This window comes from Megalopta genalis, chromosome 3 (assembly GCF_051020955.1).
Source record: "Megalopta genalis isolate 19385.01 chromosome 3, iyMegGena1_principal, whole genome shotgun sequence".
Taxonomy (NCBI): domain Eukaryota; kingdom Metazoa; phylum Arthropoda; class Insecta; order Hymenoptera; family Halictidae; genus Megalopta; species Megalopta genalis.
In genome coordinates, this window is record NC_135015.1 from 3,486,518 (window position 1) to 3,503,012 (window position 16,495).

At 43.1% G+C, this 16,495-nt stretch overlaps 1 protein-coding gene across 1 annotated transcript; it reads right to left on the reverse strand.

Moving 5' to 3' along the window:
• Window positions 1-1,799: 1,799 nt before the first annotated feature.
• On the reverse strand, window positions 1,800-9,271 carry LOC117226966 (uncharacterized). Its single transcript, XM_033481781.2, has 2 exons — window positions 8,653-9,271; window positions 1,800-2,533 (listed from the first exon to the last, which is right to left on the reverse strand). Exons 1-2 carry the CDS (start codon window positions 8,936-8,938, stop codon window positions 2,403-2,405), a joined length of 417 nt encoding a protein of 138 aa, XP_033337672.1. The 5' UTR covers window positions 8,939-9,271; the 3' UTR covers window positions 1,800-2,402.
• Window positions 9,272-16,495: the final 7,224 nt, after the last annotated feature.

Genomic DNA, 16,495 nt, shown 5'->3' on the forward strand with positions numbered 1-16,495 from the left:
GAGATCACCGACTGCTATCGTAACCTGATGCTTCACCGACAAAAATGTCTCCAACTTCCCGGTTAGCAGCTATTAGCAGTCAATTTTTTTCAGAAGAAAGTCTCTTTTTAAAATGAACCCTGAATTCCGTTAAATTCATAATTAAAGAATAATATATAAATATTAAATATATTCTATTAGGTACAACTGATAAAATATGAGAGATAGAAAAGTGTGATCTAACATAAGTTTAGTGCATAGTAAATATATTAAATTTATCACTTAATTCAAAAAGAAACCAAACTAACATGAACGATGATACCAGTTTAGGTTGATTTGGAGATAGGCCATTTTGAAGCCGAAGTCGCAGCCAAAATGAACAAATAATCAAAATGACCATAGTCAATCGTAGCCCATACGCTTAACTATTATATGAGTGAACGAGTCTTTCATTATGATAGTAATTTCAAAAAATGATTTTATTTCGCTTCTTCAAGTCACATACCTCAATGTGCGACGTTTCCTCAACAATAACGAGGAATTTGAAAGTGCGAGAAGAAACTGCGAATTAAAAGTGGATGGTAGGACTTCTTCCAGCGTTAGTGCAGGAAGTTATAAAGTGGGTTAGTAACGGTCGTTGCAGTCATGGTTCTATCGCCCACCGTATAGTTTACCCCACACGTGTGCCGCAGGCCACCATGGCTCCGTCCAGGTGGATATTACAAAATGTTCGTTACAAAATAGCGTCCATATTCCTCAGCTGGCTAATTCTCGTCAAGCCTTCCTGAACGACCGACAGATTTAGACCCTGTTGCAGAATTAGCAGGGTCAACTGTCTAAACCATTATCTGCCTGACGATTTACCTCATTCTAGCAATCTAATTTACTTTGAACCTCTGCCATTATCAATTTACCAAGCGACCTCTCAAAATAAATTGCAATTCTTATCGAACTAAAAAGTAAACTGATTTATCTTTAACTTAAATATTTATCTGAATGATAATAATACTTGTTTCATTTGCTAATGTTCGACTTTCTATATGCTCTTCGAAAAATAGAACTCATTGTCAGATAACGGTTAGTAATACATAGTTGACATATCGGCTCCTGTTACTCAGCATTCGCAACATGTGCGTTGTAGCAGAAACCTGAACAGTTACTGTCGCTATTGGCACGTCACAGTTGTCTTCTTCAAAAAACAGGCCGTAGTTACATACTGTACTTATATAGTATGTGCATTTTTTTAAGTATTTCTACATGAGCAATAATTGAGGTCTCGGAATCCAGTGTGTCTCTAATTTTTGTTTCTGGTTCAAGAAATTGTTTATTATAAATTTCTTCAGTCAATTCGTAATTATAATAATCTTCAGTTTTATTCTTTAAAAAATGAGTTATCTCAGTTTTCTGAAAGTATCAAACTAACTGACTTGTATAATGTACCACAATAATTCTCAGAGTTACCCCACTAAAATTTTACAAAGTTTCTATTGTGACATGTGTTTAAACAAATAATTCTATTTGAAAATTTCCGACAAAAGAGCTACACATATGTATGATTTCAATAATTATAAATACTAAACAGCTATATATACTTTTAACGTTAGAAATGGTTCTTCCTAATAATAATAATAATAATAATAATAATAATAATAACAATAAGAGAGCTGAATCAGTGGGTCCGAATAGCTGTACAACCAATTCCACTCACTCCAAGCTGACAAGTGCATTCAAAAAATGTCTTGGACTATATTAATCATGACTTATCTACGTTGACTATCGCTAAACGAAGGAGGGGGCACGATTAAAAGATAAACACTGCGTATAAAAGAACGATTTTTATTTCGCTTAAACAACTAGATGACTAGAGATTTTCCGTAATCCTAAGTTCGGTAGATTTACTTTCACAGTATAATAGGACTTTCTCCAGCGTCTCGACGCAAAGACCAAAGGAGACACATCTCGGACTTTCGTCGTCGTATTGGATAACTCTTTGGAGGCGCTGCATTTGTTGGAGGAACCAACCGAATCAGGCTTTTCGACTCGGGCTCACTGTTTCCGAAGGACGTTGTACGTTCGAGCTCTTTAACCGGCAGCCTTGAAGTTTCGACTGCGACGAAAGGATTTTCTGTCTCGTCGAAGTCGACACGTTCCCAGTTTTCCGTCCTCGTTCCTCTCCTTTGGAGAGACGCGATCAGTAAGCCCGTCCAAACCTCCATAAATCACGGGACGCAAGTATTTACAGGAATAATAATACATTCAACAATTCGCGACTAACGCTATGTAGGACGTTCGTTGCTCGCCGTCTCGGCGACGACTATCACGGAAGAAGGGCGACCAAATAAATATACAGTAGTCGATTGGCAGCGAGAGAACTTTCTCCCTCTCTCTTTCTCTCTTGACTGGCTTCGTCAGTTCTGCATCGATTATTTTTTCGATGATTTAACGATCGTCGTCTTCGCCGTTTTCGACGCCTCGTTCTGCTGTTTCGCCGCGTCCAGCGATGATGCAAGCGGCTTCTTATTCACCTCGCACGCCTTACGGGCTTGCCAGTAATCTGCAACGAGAAACAGGCCAAGTTTTAGATTAGTATGCACATTCGGTAGTCAATTAGAATTGAAACCGCAACGACCGCGCCTTCGTCGAATCGCGAATTCGAAAGTTGGATTCCCCCGCGCGCGATTCGGCATCGGTAGACTCACTTCTGCTTAGTTGTGGGAAAGGAGCAAAAAGAAAAACATGAAATAAAGGAGAAGATGCGGGGGAAAACCGTTGTGTGATCATTGTTCGCGCAGTCTTATAGTTTCCATTGAGAGAGCGCGCTCGGCTGATTGCGACACGCGGTTTTAACCTGTATGGGGAAGCGCGAAACATGAAATTTCCACAACAAAGCAGCCTGACGAACAAAACATCTTGTGGACACCCTATTTTCGATCAGGTAGCCACCCATAAGCGCCCTTGCTGCTTTCCTTTTTACTCGATCTACCCGCCAGGCAGGTGCGATCCCGCGTTAGTGGTAGCACGCTGACAAGTTCTTGTTTACATTGTCTGATTTTTGCGCAAGATCGAAAGTTGCTATCCCCAAATATGAAATATCAGAGATTCACAATGAAAAGCGCCTTATCAACGAGAGAAAAGTATCAAATGCGAGAAACCTTCCTTAACCCTTAACCGGAATGCCAATTACTGCCAGTTATTGTTTCAATAAATGTTGCACATTTCCAAATTAGTAGGTACAAGTAGATTTACGTTGCAACATAGCAAACTTGATGAGTTAGTAGAGGATTACATGAATTTTTAAATAATTATATTAACGTATATTAATAACGACTTTTTTAATCCGGTTAGGAGTTGAATTATCAACTGCACCAACCAATTTTTAACATCAACTTCGTATTGATTTTATCGATTCCACTGTATGCAGTTTCTCTCGTCAAGTTCTTCTATAGTTATTTTAAAATTTGTGCTTACGAATACGTGACAAAAGAATTTTAATTGAAATCGCTGGATGAGTGCGCGTTTGCCTTAACACATAAAATAGTCATTTCTGTTCGATAGCATATCTCATCGATAGAATTTGTATGAACATTGGTATTTATATTATATTTCTGGCTTTAATTTAACGATTTTAAAGGGACCAGCTTTTTCGAAGAGGAATCGCTATCTTGGTGGACAGTTGAAGATATTGAAAACCATTAAATTGATTTCACTAGCTCCTTGTAACAAAAATTATAGTCAAAGAAACGCAATGGATTACCTTGTAGTGTAATATAATAAATCTAATATATATATAGTAATAATATTGTATAATAACGGCCTTTAAATCCCGGTGTAAGAAGGAGAGGTGCTATAACATATCGGTGCTCACCGATACATTACCTTTTTAAATTATATTTGTACAAGTGTGATACTACTACTATGGTAGTGTTATTGTAGTGACTGTATCAAAATTAAACCTTCAAGATCACAGGAGTAGCTATGAAGTCGGTTTACCTCTCCTTCCTACACTGTGCTTTACACCTAGATACGGACCAAAATACCTAGTATTTCATTTAGGACAAATCTGGTGTCTTAGACGCTATTGTACACCAAAAGACTTTGCCTAAAATTCGATTCTAAAGGTGGTGAAATTTTCAAAGACGAATTACAAAGCCCCTAGAACATCACGATCCAATAAAGAAAACAAACCTTTGCATAAAATAATCATCTTGGAACTTAGAAATCCCGGGATCTGGATGAAGAACAAGTGCGTCTGAACTTTAAACAAATCCGTGGGACGACGAAGCGGAACGGCCATATGTCGAGGACACGTTGATCCCTCTCTCAGGATCCTTTTCGCGCTAGTTCGCCATATGGCGCGCGAAACCATGCTTTCTTAACGAGTCCTCTGGTTTTTTCGCAGGTTCTCGCGAAGGAGTCCGTCTGTTAACATCTGTTATCCCGCCTAGAACCGCGCAAGAAACTATCCTAGACACCGCGTAGCGCCTGGTGAAGTGGTAGACGTGTCTACCTATCCATATGCTTCGATCCGGAGAGATCCAGGCACAAAGATGGAGAGATCGCTTTTGTCCGAACAGCATCGTGAACCCCAAAGACCCTCCCCCCCTCGAGCGTTTTTCAATCAAACCCGGGGATTTTCACCCAACCAGCTCCTTGAAAGGAGGTCAGTTTCTTTTCGATTCTTTCGGGTACACACGCGAGGAACCTAAAATGGTCCCCTCGCTGTTCTATTTCGAACGCGTGAGCTTCCGAAGGAGGATGCAGGATTCTTCGAGGCTCCTCGAGCGGATTGAAACGATCGGATTTTTCTATTTTTGTTCCTTTCCCGCGTCTTTCTCGCCCGAGAGCGCAGTCTTGGCGAGATGAAGACGGGATGACTTGCTAGGTTCGTTTAAATTGCATGCCATCAATCGTCCTGCTGCGAGGATCTGGTGATTAGGGTTTTGGTGCAATAGGGTGCCTTGATTGGTAACTCGGTAGTCAATTGATGCAGTTGTTGAATGTTAGTTTTCAATTGTAAGCGAAGCTGTTACATGAAATCGTATCGACGAAAATTAATGGGACATTCTTACCATTTTTACCGAACTCCATACAAGCAAATTCTTCTCTATTTTGACTGCAGTAGTAGCAAGAATTTGTACAGACGATCTATTGATAAAATGATCATTTCCGAAACTCTCAATAATCTCGAAATTGGACGTTCAATGTCGTCGATCTCTTTTATCAGGCCAGAACTGTTGATACGATAATGCCACCATACGGTGCAAGATTCGATGCAGTACAAAACGAGAAAGGACCATTATCATCTAGCCGCAAAGAAGTTCCGCTCCGCCAGATAACGCGGTATCGCAAAAAAACACCGCCGGCAACCTCGAAAGTCGCAGACAGTGATAATGAACTCTTGAAATTATCGTCGAACTCGAGACTTCCGCAAATCCAAAAATAGAAGAAGCTATTCAACGACTACAGAAGACCAGAACCATTGAAAGACCGAATACAAGAACGGATTTTCTAGATAGAAATTGCATCAAGGAAGACCATTACTTATGCCATTATTGCCATAGGTCTTATGGAAATGTCCGCGCTTTCTTCTGACAGAACATGCGGGCTGCCACCGAGGAACATACTAACAGGTACGCTCGAACGAGCTTGCGGTCGGCGACATGCGTTCAATCGGAAGAACCGACAGTGCAATAGGGTTAGAAGGTGTCGCGGGGCTAGGTGTAAATGTAAATGAAGAGTAAGAAGCCGGCTATCGCGACAGGTGGCACACGGCCTTCGGAAGGTCCCGTGACCAGTATCGCGTGTGTTCGCGAAGTCCGATTTAATCGTGGGAAAAAGACAGTTGAAAGCTAATGGCAGTTCTGTGGCGGGGGTGAACAGGTGTGTCCGTGGAAAAGGGCTCGTTGGGATGTCTCGCTCTGTTGGCTCTTCACGGGCTTCTTCGGGGCCGAGGAATCATCGGCGAGCTTGTTATCAGAGTAAATCGCAGAACGAATAGTTGTGTAAACGGCTCGGTTTTTGCAGCTGCGAGGCGCTAGACCAGGATTCGCCGGCGATTTTCTCGCGCCCTTAGACTAATAGCCCAAAGATCCAGTACTCCGTACGTGAACTGTCTTTTTTCGTTCCGCCGTTATTTCACGGTGGAATAACTCGAAGAAGAAGAAATGCCGCTGTTTAGAGGAACTGCTTTTTACGCAAGAAAATCTGCTACGTGGGAATTCCTGCTCCGATTGCACCGACCGAGCGAAACTGCCGAAGGGAGTACTGGGTAAAGTTGTGTGCGCTGTTAAAATAGTGAATTTAGTGTTATCGATGCTAGAATAGCTCCAAAATACACTACCTCCTCTGCGGATACGATGATTTGTCATTGCTTTCGTTGCCTCTTTCTCTTATCTGTTAAAGAGTCGTGATTACAGGTGCAGTGCATTGAGGCAACTTTTTTTTCAAATCTACGTTTCCTATTTCGCAAACTAAAGTGAATTGACCGTGACGAGACAACGGAAGTTACAGATATAGCGGGGGAAGTAGACGAATGAAATTGAACCTCGTTGCTACCTTGACGAGACTCTGCTAACGAATGAGAAGACATGCCTCAAATTGCAGTTTCGCGGACGGTCGCACACAACTACACTTGGTCAACAGTCTATGATATCCATTGTGCGGTATGGGACCGTCGGGTTTCACGGGTACGCAAACGAAACGGGTCAGTCGGAATTTAAGGAATGCGATCGCAACTTCGTCTTACTGCTTGAAAAGTGGGCACTTCGATGAGTCAGGGGACCCTTCAGGTATTCCGTCCGAGAGCACGCGTGAGTCATCCTGTCGTGATTCATCCCGGAGGATACTTTCCAGGCCCTTCCATTGCGCATTCACCGCGGTATTTACAGTGGGCCCAGGTTCCTATATGTATAGATAGACGCGTTCTTTCCCGATTCGTAACCATAGGGTTAGCCAGGCTTCCTACGTTTCAGACCTCAATCCTAATCTTTGATTTGGACAAGTGCGAGAGAGATAGCGGTCGATCGTTCGCGCAACGTGTAGTTAGTCGTGAAATTGGATGCACGTTTACTGGAAATGCTGAAGCATCCGGTAAATAATTTCATGCTTACAAATTTAGTATCCAGTAAATTGAGCAAAAGCATTTTCCCTCCTCACCGACTCGCTAGCCATCTCGTCTCCCTACAGCACAATGTCTGACGCAAGCGCCGAAATACACATTTGCGTTCTTTCAAAGACTTCATGAATGAAAGATGCAGTCATTAGTTCTATTCTTGATCAATTAAAAATTATTACCCTTTGCATACCTCTTTTGCAAATGCCAATGAAAATTTTTTAGCTCCATACTGATCCAAAAGACAGTCTTCCGAACAACTCTCGTCTGCCTCTAACGGTGCATTGTTGCTAACTAAAATTCTCTAGCTTCGAATTGATCTAAAAGATACAATTTTGAAAAATTCAACCTAGAATCGATCTAAAGGGTACAATTTTGAAAAATTTAACTCCGAATTGACCTAAAGGGAACAGTTTAGAAAAATTCAACTCAGAGCTGACCTCAAGGATAGTCTTTCAAAAAGTACATGTCAAAACTTACCTAGCGGGTAACCTTTGGAAAAACCTATTCTAAAATTGATCCAAATGGTAGCCCTTGAAGAAATCTGTCTCAAAATTGACCAAGAGATCAGCCTTTTTAAAAATGTAATCCGCAACAGATGGAAAGAGTAGTCCTTTGAAAAATGCAATCGAGAACTGATCGAAAAGATAGTCTTGGGCAATGTCCCTCCTAAAACAGGTCCAAAAGGCAGTCTTTTCCAAAATCTCTTTCAAACCTGGTCCAAAGCCCAATCTCACCTCCACCTCCACCCCCACCCCCAGTCCCACCCTAATGATACATCCAACGTTCATCCGATCTCAGCATCGCCGAAGGCCACAGGACAGTCGAACCCCGGCGAAAAACGCCTAAATTGGCGAGCTCGCGTCGATCAATAACGCGATCACGTGGCAATCAAATTGTCGAAGGATGATGGAGAGGGGGGTGAGGCGGCGGAGAGGGAAGAGAGAAGCGTCCGAGGACCGTGTGGGTCAACTACCGTATTGGGATTGTAATTTTGGAAAGCGATAGTGGTCGGCTCTAGCCAGGGTGGACCTGACCGAAAGTTTCTAGACGGTCGCGTAAGACCGGCAGCCGGGAACGAAGATGAGGTCGAAAGGGGGATCGGTGAGGAGCGAAAGGGGAAGGCGGAAGAGGCGCGGAGAAGCGAGGCTAGACTATGAAAACAGGTCGGAGCCACGCGACCGGCCTGGCTGCGCCTGCGCCTCTCACCTTCCCTTTCTCCGAGGTAGTCTGTTGGGTTTCCCGCCAAAAACCAGCGATGCCGTCCCTCCTCGACGCCGCGCTTATCAAATTTACTCGCGCGACACAACCTCGCCCGTACTCTCGCCCAAAATGCTCTATACAAGAAAAATTTTGGTGCGTACTATTTTCTCTGACTCCACGACTATCGCTCGATAAAACGAGATAAACCGCCGATAAAAATTTACGACTCAGAAACTCGAGAAGATTTCCGCAGATTAATGATTGACGAGAAGCCACGAGTTCTTACGGACGTTCTGGTATGCTTTGCCGGCGTGCACCGCGGGAACGCGACGGATCGTAAACGCGTGTATAGTACTCACCGTGTATATTCGTTTGCCTGGTGTACGGATTGCATCGTTTCTTGGACAAGGGCTGCTTCTCGGGGAATTTTTGCCTCTGATAGCTGTTCTCCTTGTCCTCGGAACAGGGATCGACGCCCCATCGCTTGGCGAATCTGCTCCGTTCGAGGTCCAGGGCTTCCTGGAGCATCTCCACGGTTTCCCGGGAGTTAGGCTTGCCAAAGAGACAGCGTGGAACTCGCGTGGTCATACTTTTGCTGGACAACACCGTGAAGTGAACCTCGCGGCAGATCGATGCAACCAGCATCTCGAATCAGTTTCGCTGTATCGACGGATCGCGAGCGTGCAACGTGGAACAATGGAAAGCCGTCGCGAAATCGCGAAGTCGCGTCTGCGAACTCTCTTCACGGAATTGTTTTTCCTGGAGGCCGAGCTGCTCCGATTTCTTTATTGCTCCTGGTCCGTCGATTCTCGGCGAGCAAGTCCCTCGAAGTTTCGATTAATTGCCGGCAAGTTTTCTGTCAAGATTCCTCGGGAATCGGTCACGTAGTCACCAGTAATCCCACTAGACGAACCGGAGACTCTCTGGTCTTCACCGCTCGACGGCCAGACTCCTTCTAGCTGGATGCTCGAGGCAGCGAGGCTTCGTTTCCGTCGCCGCGGCCTCGCCGAAGCCACGAGGTCCGCCGCGACCCTACCACCGGGCTCCAGAATTCAAATCTGATTGGTGCGCCGCCATGAATGCGCAGTAAAAATGGCGCGCACTCTGGCTCAAGCCTCGTCTCGCTTCCACTCGTGCAGCCTGGCTCTTTCTAGCCCGCGCGACTTGATTTTCTCTTCGTCTTTTCTCGGTCCCTCTGCCTCGATCCACAGTCCAACGGATTATGCTAAGCGATTTTGGTCAGGGTAGGGAAGAAGAGGCTCGCGCCATAAAGCCTACCTTTTATTTTTTTCTAAGTAGCACCGCGTATAGAGCGATCACGATCGCGCACTCTTCTTCCTCGCCGCGAAGACATGCTCCCTGGGCCCTTCCTCTCGCGGCCGTTCTCTCTTTCTCGTTTCTCTATCCTGCCCTCACTTTGTACGGCCGCTTCGGAAACCGATCGTTCCCGCGATCACTTTCGATTTTACAAGCTGCTCCAAAACGCTCGGCGAAATTCGGGACACGTTGACCTCTGTTCGCGGGGCCTTTCTCGTCTCCTTGACCCCGCGGGTGACGTTTCCGAAACGGTGGGCTCCAAATTTTGTGATTTACGGTCGTTCAGATTGCTGAGTTACAGCTATGGCGAATTATTCAAGCAATTTTTACATATGAGCCGTTTATTTTGAAAGTGGCATAAGTCACTTTGTTTTTAAGTCGATATATTTAAGGGTTTGCGTCTTAACACGTTTAAAAATATGAATGCTAACTTTCGAGAAGATTTACTTGTATTTGTTATCTCAGGATACTGATATTTTTCTCAGTATAAATAATTTCGTATAAACATTAAAAAATCACCACTTTTCATTACGGTAAAGTGACTTATGCCACTTTCAAAATAAACGGCTCGTATGTAAGAATTCTTTTCTTAACATTGCTGTGCAACGTGACGTACATACGTATATGTAATCTATAAATTATGCAACCATCTTTTTTTTTAATGGTCCACTGTTTCCCAAATATATTTATTTTATCATTGTGAACTCATATTGTCTACATTGATCATAGATCGCTAAAAATCTTACGATTTTATGATGTACATAAAACAACGTTGATTAATCATTTTTAGTTCTCCGTAAGTCTAACATTCACTCGGTCTCCATGTTTTACTATTTTCTCAATAGTTTTATTCTTTCAATAGTTACTTGAAACGTCCAATTCAAATGCATTTCAAACGCATTCGAAATGCAGGGCCCCAAGGTTAATGGAATAATTTCTTGTGCAATGAATCAGTTTGGTTCCCCGACAACGTTTCAGCCCCCCTTCGAAAGTTTCTTTCATTCCCTAATGACCGCGTCGTTAGGGAAACCGCGTGACGCCAGAGTGGCGACCATGAAACAAAAGACAGCACTACTTTCGCGGGACATGTTCATATTGGTATTCCTGCGACAAACATTTGTTTAGCACGATGACAAAAGAAAATGAAGTGGCAGATTTTTCTTCTTTCAGAGGGGAAACTTCGTTTGATACGTTTCGTTCTTTGCGAGACGAATAACTCTTTTGAAGCGACTTGTACGCTCCTGTAACGTTTCGGAATGACTTCCTTAAACTGCCATTGTGCATTTTTTTTCTGAAGATTGATTGCAGCTTGATGCATTCAGATGTGATATGATCCTGGATTAAGTTTTAATAGTCGGTACCCGCTGAATCTTGCCCTTGCGATATTGCGATTTTCTATTATTCATGAGATAGAGCGCTCGTATTTGTGTTCTTGTCTTGTACATTTACTGCGTAGCTTGTTAATTTTATTATTGATGAGGAAATGATTGAGATGTAGGAAGGTGAATAGATTGACAGAGAAATGTGCATACGGTATTGGAAAGCGTTTGTTGCTTCTCATTAAAATTGCCTAGAATTAAACCAGGCAAGATTTTAATTTTTTCATGAAACTTGATTACAGTATTAAATAGATTGTACATTTTTACGAAAGCTAAATATCATGCACACCAATTAGAAGAAACAAGGCAACAATGAAAATGTATGTGAGAGGAACAAAGTAGTATTCTCGATGAATCTGTCTTAAGGACTTATAGACCTAAATAAAAATAAAAAAAAAAGGTTAACTTGTCGAACTTATCAGAAGGGTAACTACGTCTCTACTAAACTTCTGTTTCTTGCAGCGGATACAAGAAGAGATCTGTACGTATTATTGTACAACGAGGAACTGTTTATTTAGCGTCGTTTGCATCACGAGTCTACTGTCGCGGTTCCCCGAGAGGGTGCAGAAGGGAAAAAAAGGTTGCACTTGGAAAGAAAGAACTCGTCAGGTTACAGATGCTAAAGCGTCCCAATCATTCAGAATTACTGACTTCGAAAGGCCGAGGGGTTGATTCGATTGTCGTGGATACGCGGCTGGTACGTGTTTTCGCGGGACGCCCGGCGTTCAGCGGCCATGGTGTAGAGAACGAGAGAGGAAGCGGGAGAGAAGAAGAGAGAGAGAGAAAGGAAGAAAAAGAGAAAGAGAGAAAAAAAGCAGAAGAAACGATCGTCCAGGAGCAGGTGGACCAGACAGAAAAAGAGGGAGGTGGGTCGACGTAGGAACGAGTTTCGCGCTGAAAATTGACCATCGCGTCATTGCGATTCTTCTTCTTTTTCCCCGACGTCCCAGCCAGCTACCGGTATTTTTGCAACAATGATCGCAAGATTGCTTTGTTCCGGCGAGACGCCACTGTGCGGTTCTTCGAACGAACCGCGCAATTTTCGTTTTTAGCGCGCGAATCCTGTTCTTGCGCGAGCTCGTAATGTCGGCCGAGCTTGCATCTCGCGATAGGGGCTCCGGTTTTCTACGCCGCTTTGTCTGTGTCAGGAAAATCTGCCAAGGTCGTGATCTCATTTCTCCACAGCTACTGCAAGCCATTGTTCTTCGATTCGTGCCCAACGAAAACCGAATTTTTATTTACGCCTCGGACCCGGTAATTTGTTCGATTCGAAAGTAAATTAGCAAATTAGCAAATTCCCTGTGACGATGCTAAGTAAAACATGTTAATACTTTTGGTGAACATTCTCTCATTGTTTGCAAATCTGAACATTCCCCGAGATTCACCTGCACTGAAGAGATCCAATTTGACCGCAATCTTCAAAAAGATCTTTCAAACTAGAATACTGAATAACGCGATCAGATAGGGATCTTTAAATCTTTGTAGCATGGAACACGTGTCTCACAGTGTTTCCCAACATCGCGGCAGTCCCCATAAATTTACGTTGAAATTAACTGTGGTAAAATATTCCGCCAGACGAGCAAGGTATCGGGAACAATTCGTTACAAAGTACGTCGGCTGTTATCGCGTCGGTAATCAAGGTGCTATGCTGTTGTAATTTCGAGCAGACTGCCAAAAAAAGGGCGCACAATTTCGTAGATCGATCTGGGCCCAAGGACTCGGACCTTGCTGCTTGTATCTCGGTTCTAGAGCGATGGGGGTAAATTCGACCGTTACAGAAAGCGAGCTGAAAAACACCGTGCAGCGTGGATCATGCGGGCAGACGAAGGTGTGTGGATCGTGCACGTGCACGAACCTCTGTTCTGTGTGGGACCATGGACAGGTGAACGTCGTGACCACGATGGTCAGCTGGCGTAACGATTATTGCCGAGGTTTATGATTGTTTTTACAGATTTTCTGTGGACATTCTGACCCTTCTCCAGCCGCCATCGTCACGTAGTTCCACAAAACAGAAAAATTATATCCGAGAAATCTCGAAGATTGTTGAACGTCTTCGAACATCTGTTGCCCGCGTAATTTGTGGACATATATTCTTTGCTAGAGGAAGGTGTTAAACGGGACATCAGAGACGGCTTTCAGATTTCGCTCCACCCCCGCCGTCAAGGGCGACCGTTGTCTCCTCGGGGGAATACAGCGACTTCCTCCTAGGGGCCCCGTTTAAACGCGGCAACATCGATACATCCGTGGGGGATTTTCAGTTCGAAGGTCCCGCTTGCTCCCCAACGAGTTCGTTGTTTCCGGTCCCGAGCACCCAGACCGGAACAGGCACGGGGAACAAGGTGACGTCAGCGCATCGTCCAAAATTAGAGAGAAACCGATCCGCAGGGGTTCGGTGTCAGGATGTAGTTAATACCCGCGACTCTAACTCGAAACGATTACCGGCTCGATCATTTTCCACGGTTCTGGGCTCCGCAACAGATAACGTGGTCGCTCGAGCTGCTAATTGACCAACGAACGAAATTTACGAACCGTTCAGTAAGATTTTGACCGTTTGCACATCGCACCAGCACTGATTGCTGCCTAGACCAGTGCCGCAGTGCTATGTGGTTCCTTTAGGAGAAGCTAAACAACACCCACTGGGAGCGCTCTTTGCAAGGAGCGAAGATAAACAGGCTTTTATCGCCTTGGATGTTGAATTTGTAAGATTTAGAGCACATTAGGGTAAAAGTATCTATTATGAAACTGTTTTTGAGTGGGTATAAGATTATCATCGATTTTATTAGAACTAAAAAGTGTTATTGTTGAATATTTATACTACTGTTTGGAAGATTGAAATTTCTAGATAACATAATGTACTTTGAAATATTTATTTGATATAAATAAAAAATAATTCGAGTAAACTAGTAAAGTACTAGCGTGTATCTAATATGGAACATCGTTTTCGTACCATATCCCCGTGTTCCATAAATTGAGACAATGAAAACATTCATGTCCACAATATAGAACAGTGTATTCTTGTTTAGAAACTTTCTCTTTACAGCTGGTTGTCAGATAACAGTGTTTGTGTGACTGAATTTATAAAGAGGAACGTTCCAAAATATGGATAGTATTTTTACATCCATTTTTATATGCTTTATTTACCTTTTTCTGTACTTTATGTACTACTGTCTCAAGAAGTGGCCACATTTTAGCGGTGTTTCATGAAAGGTACTTTTGTCTTATAACCATTATTCAACCACCTACAAGATCTAAATGTATAGATATTGATTGCTCTGTGGAGTAATTGAGCCATACTCCAACCGAGAGCAGTTAATCCATGGTGATCAAAAAGTCTATCTTCAAAGACATCAAAACACAGTAAATCCTCTCCAATTGACAACAATAATGGACAACTTAGGAAGAGAATATACGATTATTCGAGCCTTATGGCTCGCGTTTATAGTTGTTAACAATCGGCAACTGTAAAATTGAGTCCCGAGGCACGAATAATCGTATCTCCTGCTCCCAAATTGTCCATTTTTGTTTGCAAGCCGAGGGACATACAATTTTCACATTACAAGTTTCTGTAATCGTCGCTATTTCATAATCAGAAGTTCTATCATTCTCTTTTTTGAAAATTCATTTGGCTCTCAAACTCGTCCCTAGGAACTCGAATCCCTTCAAAAACAAGAAACGCATCTCTTAAACACGAATTACTGTGCGTCAGCACAATGTATAAAAGTGTATAAAAGATAGTGTACAAAACGTTACGAGGGATGTTCAACGGTCGAAGAGAATGAAAGAAACAGAAAGATCGCGGATGGAAATGAGCAAGAATGGAATTCGAAAATTTGAGAGAGGCGAACCCTTTGGCCGGCAGACCGAGCAGCTGGCAGCATATGCTCCGGACGAAGCGAAAGAAAGAAACGGCGCTTCGGTTTGCCCCCGAAGTATACGCCACGCCGCGTCGGTTGTTCTTTTCTTCTTCTCATCGCGAATGCTTCCTGGTCAAGAAGAGACGAGTCCTCTGCTCGAGTTCGCCGGATTGGTAACGTACACCGATCGGCATCGTTTCGACTTCAAAGCGGCGGCGTCGCTTAATGTGCAACCACCGATAACAATCGGATTATTACTGACCAGGACGGTCTGGCGGTCCTCCGCAGGATCTGTGACGGCCTGAGCCGCGGCAAACTTTGGGTTCCTTGACGCTTACGATAACTTCATAAAAAGATTATTCTACTACTATTCTGTTTATCCCTGTTCGTAGTCCTCCTGCAGCTTCTGGATAAATGAAAACTACTGAATCGACGGTCTTAAATTTCTATAATGTCTCCTATAGTCTGCAAAATCTCTACAAACTCCACGTTTCAAGTTTCCAACAAACTCCAAGTTTCATTACGACAAAAGTTAAATTTTAATTTTTAATTACCCTTTCAGTGCTATGGATCCGTGTACGCGTTCTGCCATCTTTTATAAAAATATTTAATCCTGATTTGGCGTAGATTATTAAGTAGTGGCTTGATTTGTGCACTTTATACCGAGGTTCCAGAACAGCTCCGTACACAAAATTTACGTTCTTCCGACAACTATGCGAAGAAATATTCCGTTCCCAGCGATTCAGAGTTCCCTCAACTAACAAGACTGCAGTAAATTCTCCCTAATTGAAGCTCAGATTGCGCACAAAAATGAACAATTTGCGAAGAGGAGATACGATTATTAGAACCTTGCAGCTCATTTTTATAGTTACCGTGTCAACAACTATAGAAACGAGCCGCAAATCTCTAATAATCGTTTCTCCTCTTCCCAAATTGTCCATTTTTGTGCACAATCTGAGCGTCAATTAGGGAGAATTTACTGTATAGCGACACATGTACTGAAGGTTTACACCAAATGTGAATGAAATCGGTCAAGTAGACTTTGAGACATGGCAAGCGATTTAAAAAGCACAGTTTCTCGAAAAATACGTTTGAAGTTTTTTTTTTATATCATTTCGATAAAAATCATACTTACAGCTAATCTGCCAGCCCGTGACTATAAAGAGAACCTTGCTCTTGTTAAAATAAGAAACCTGAATTTCCTCTTCCTCTGTCGATCTCTATGGATCAGGATGTGTTTTGATCCCTTTTTATGTCCTAACGTATTCTACAGCTAACGATCCGGTTGGACCGTTCAAACACAACTACGAATAACTTCATCAATTTCTCGAATCCAACAAATTTCCTTTGATAGAAATTTTTCCGAATGTACATATGTACATTCAGAAAATGAGAAAAAATCGATTTTTTGAAGGTTCTAGTCTGGAATAATTAATTCATTGAAAGTCTTGGGTCGACTACATTAGAGAGTCCGCTTCCTGTTCAGATTCCCAACTTGAGACACGCTTCGCATCCCCAGAAGCGGGTCGGAAGTGTGTAATGTGTAATCGAAACCCCGGCGAATCTTAGATAAAAGCAGGGAGGAAGCGTGGGTGGTGGCGGTGAGAGGGGCCGTGAGGAACAAAGGTGGACGTGTTCGCGGTCACCTGTGC

Excerpts from the sequence above, each read along its gene's own strand:
- LOC117226966 (XM_033481781.2), bottom strand. The coding sequence starts at position 8,938 with ATGCTGGTTGCATCGATCTGCCGCGAGGTTCACTTCACGGTGTTGTCC. Across the intron at positions 2,534-8,652 it reads CAGGCAAACGAATATACACG|ATTACTGGCAAGCCCGTAAG; the intron begins GTGAGTACTATA and ends TTCTCGTTGCAG.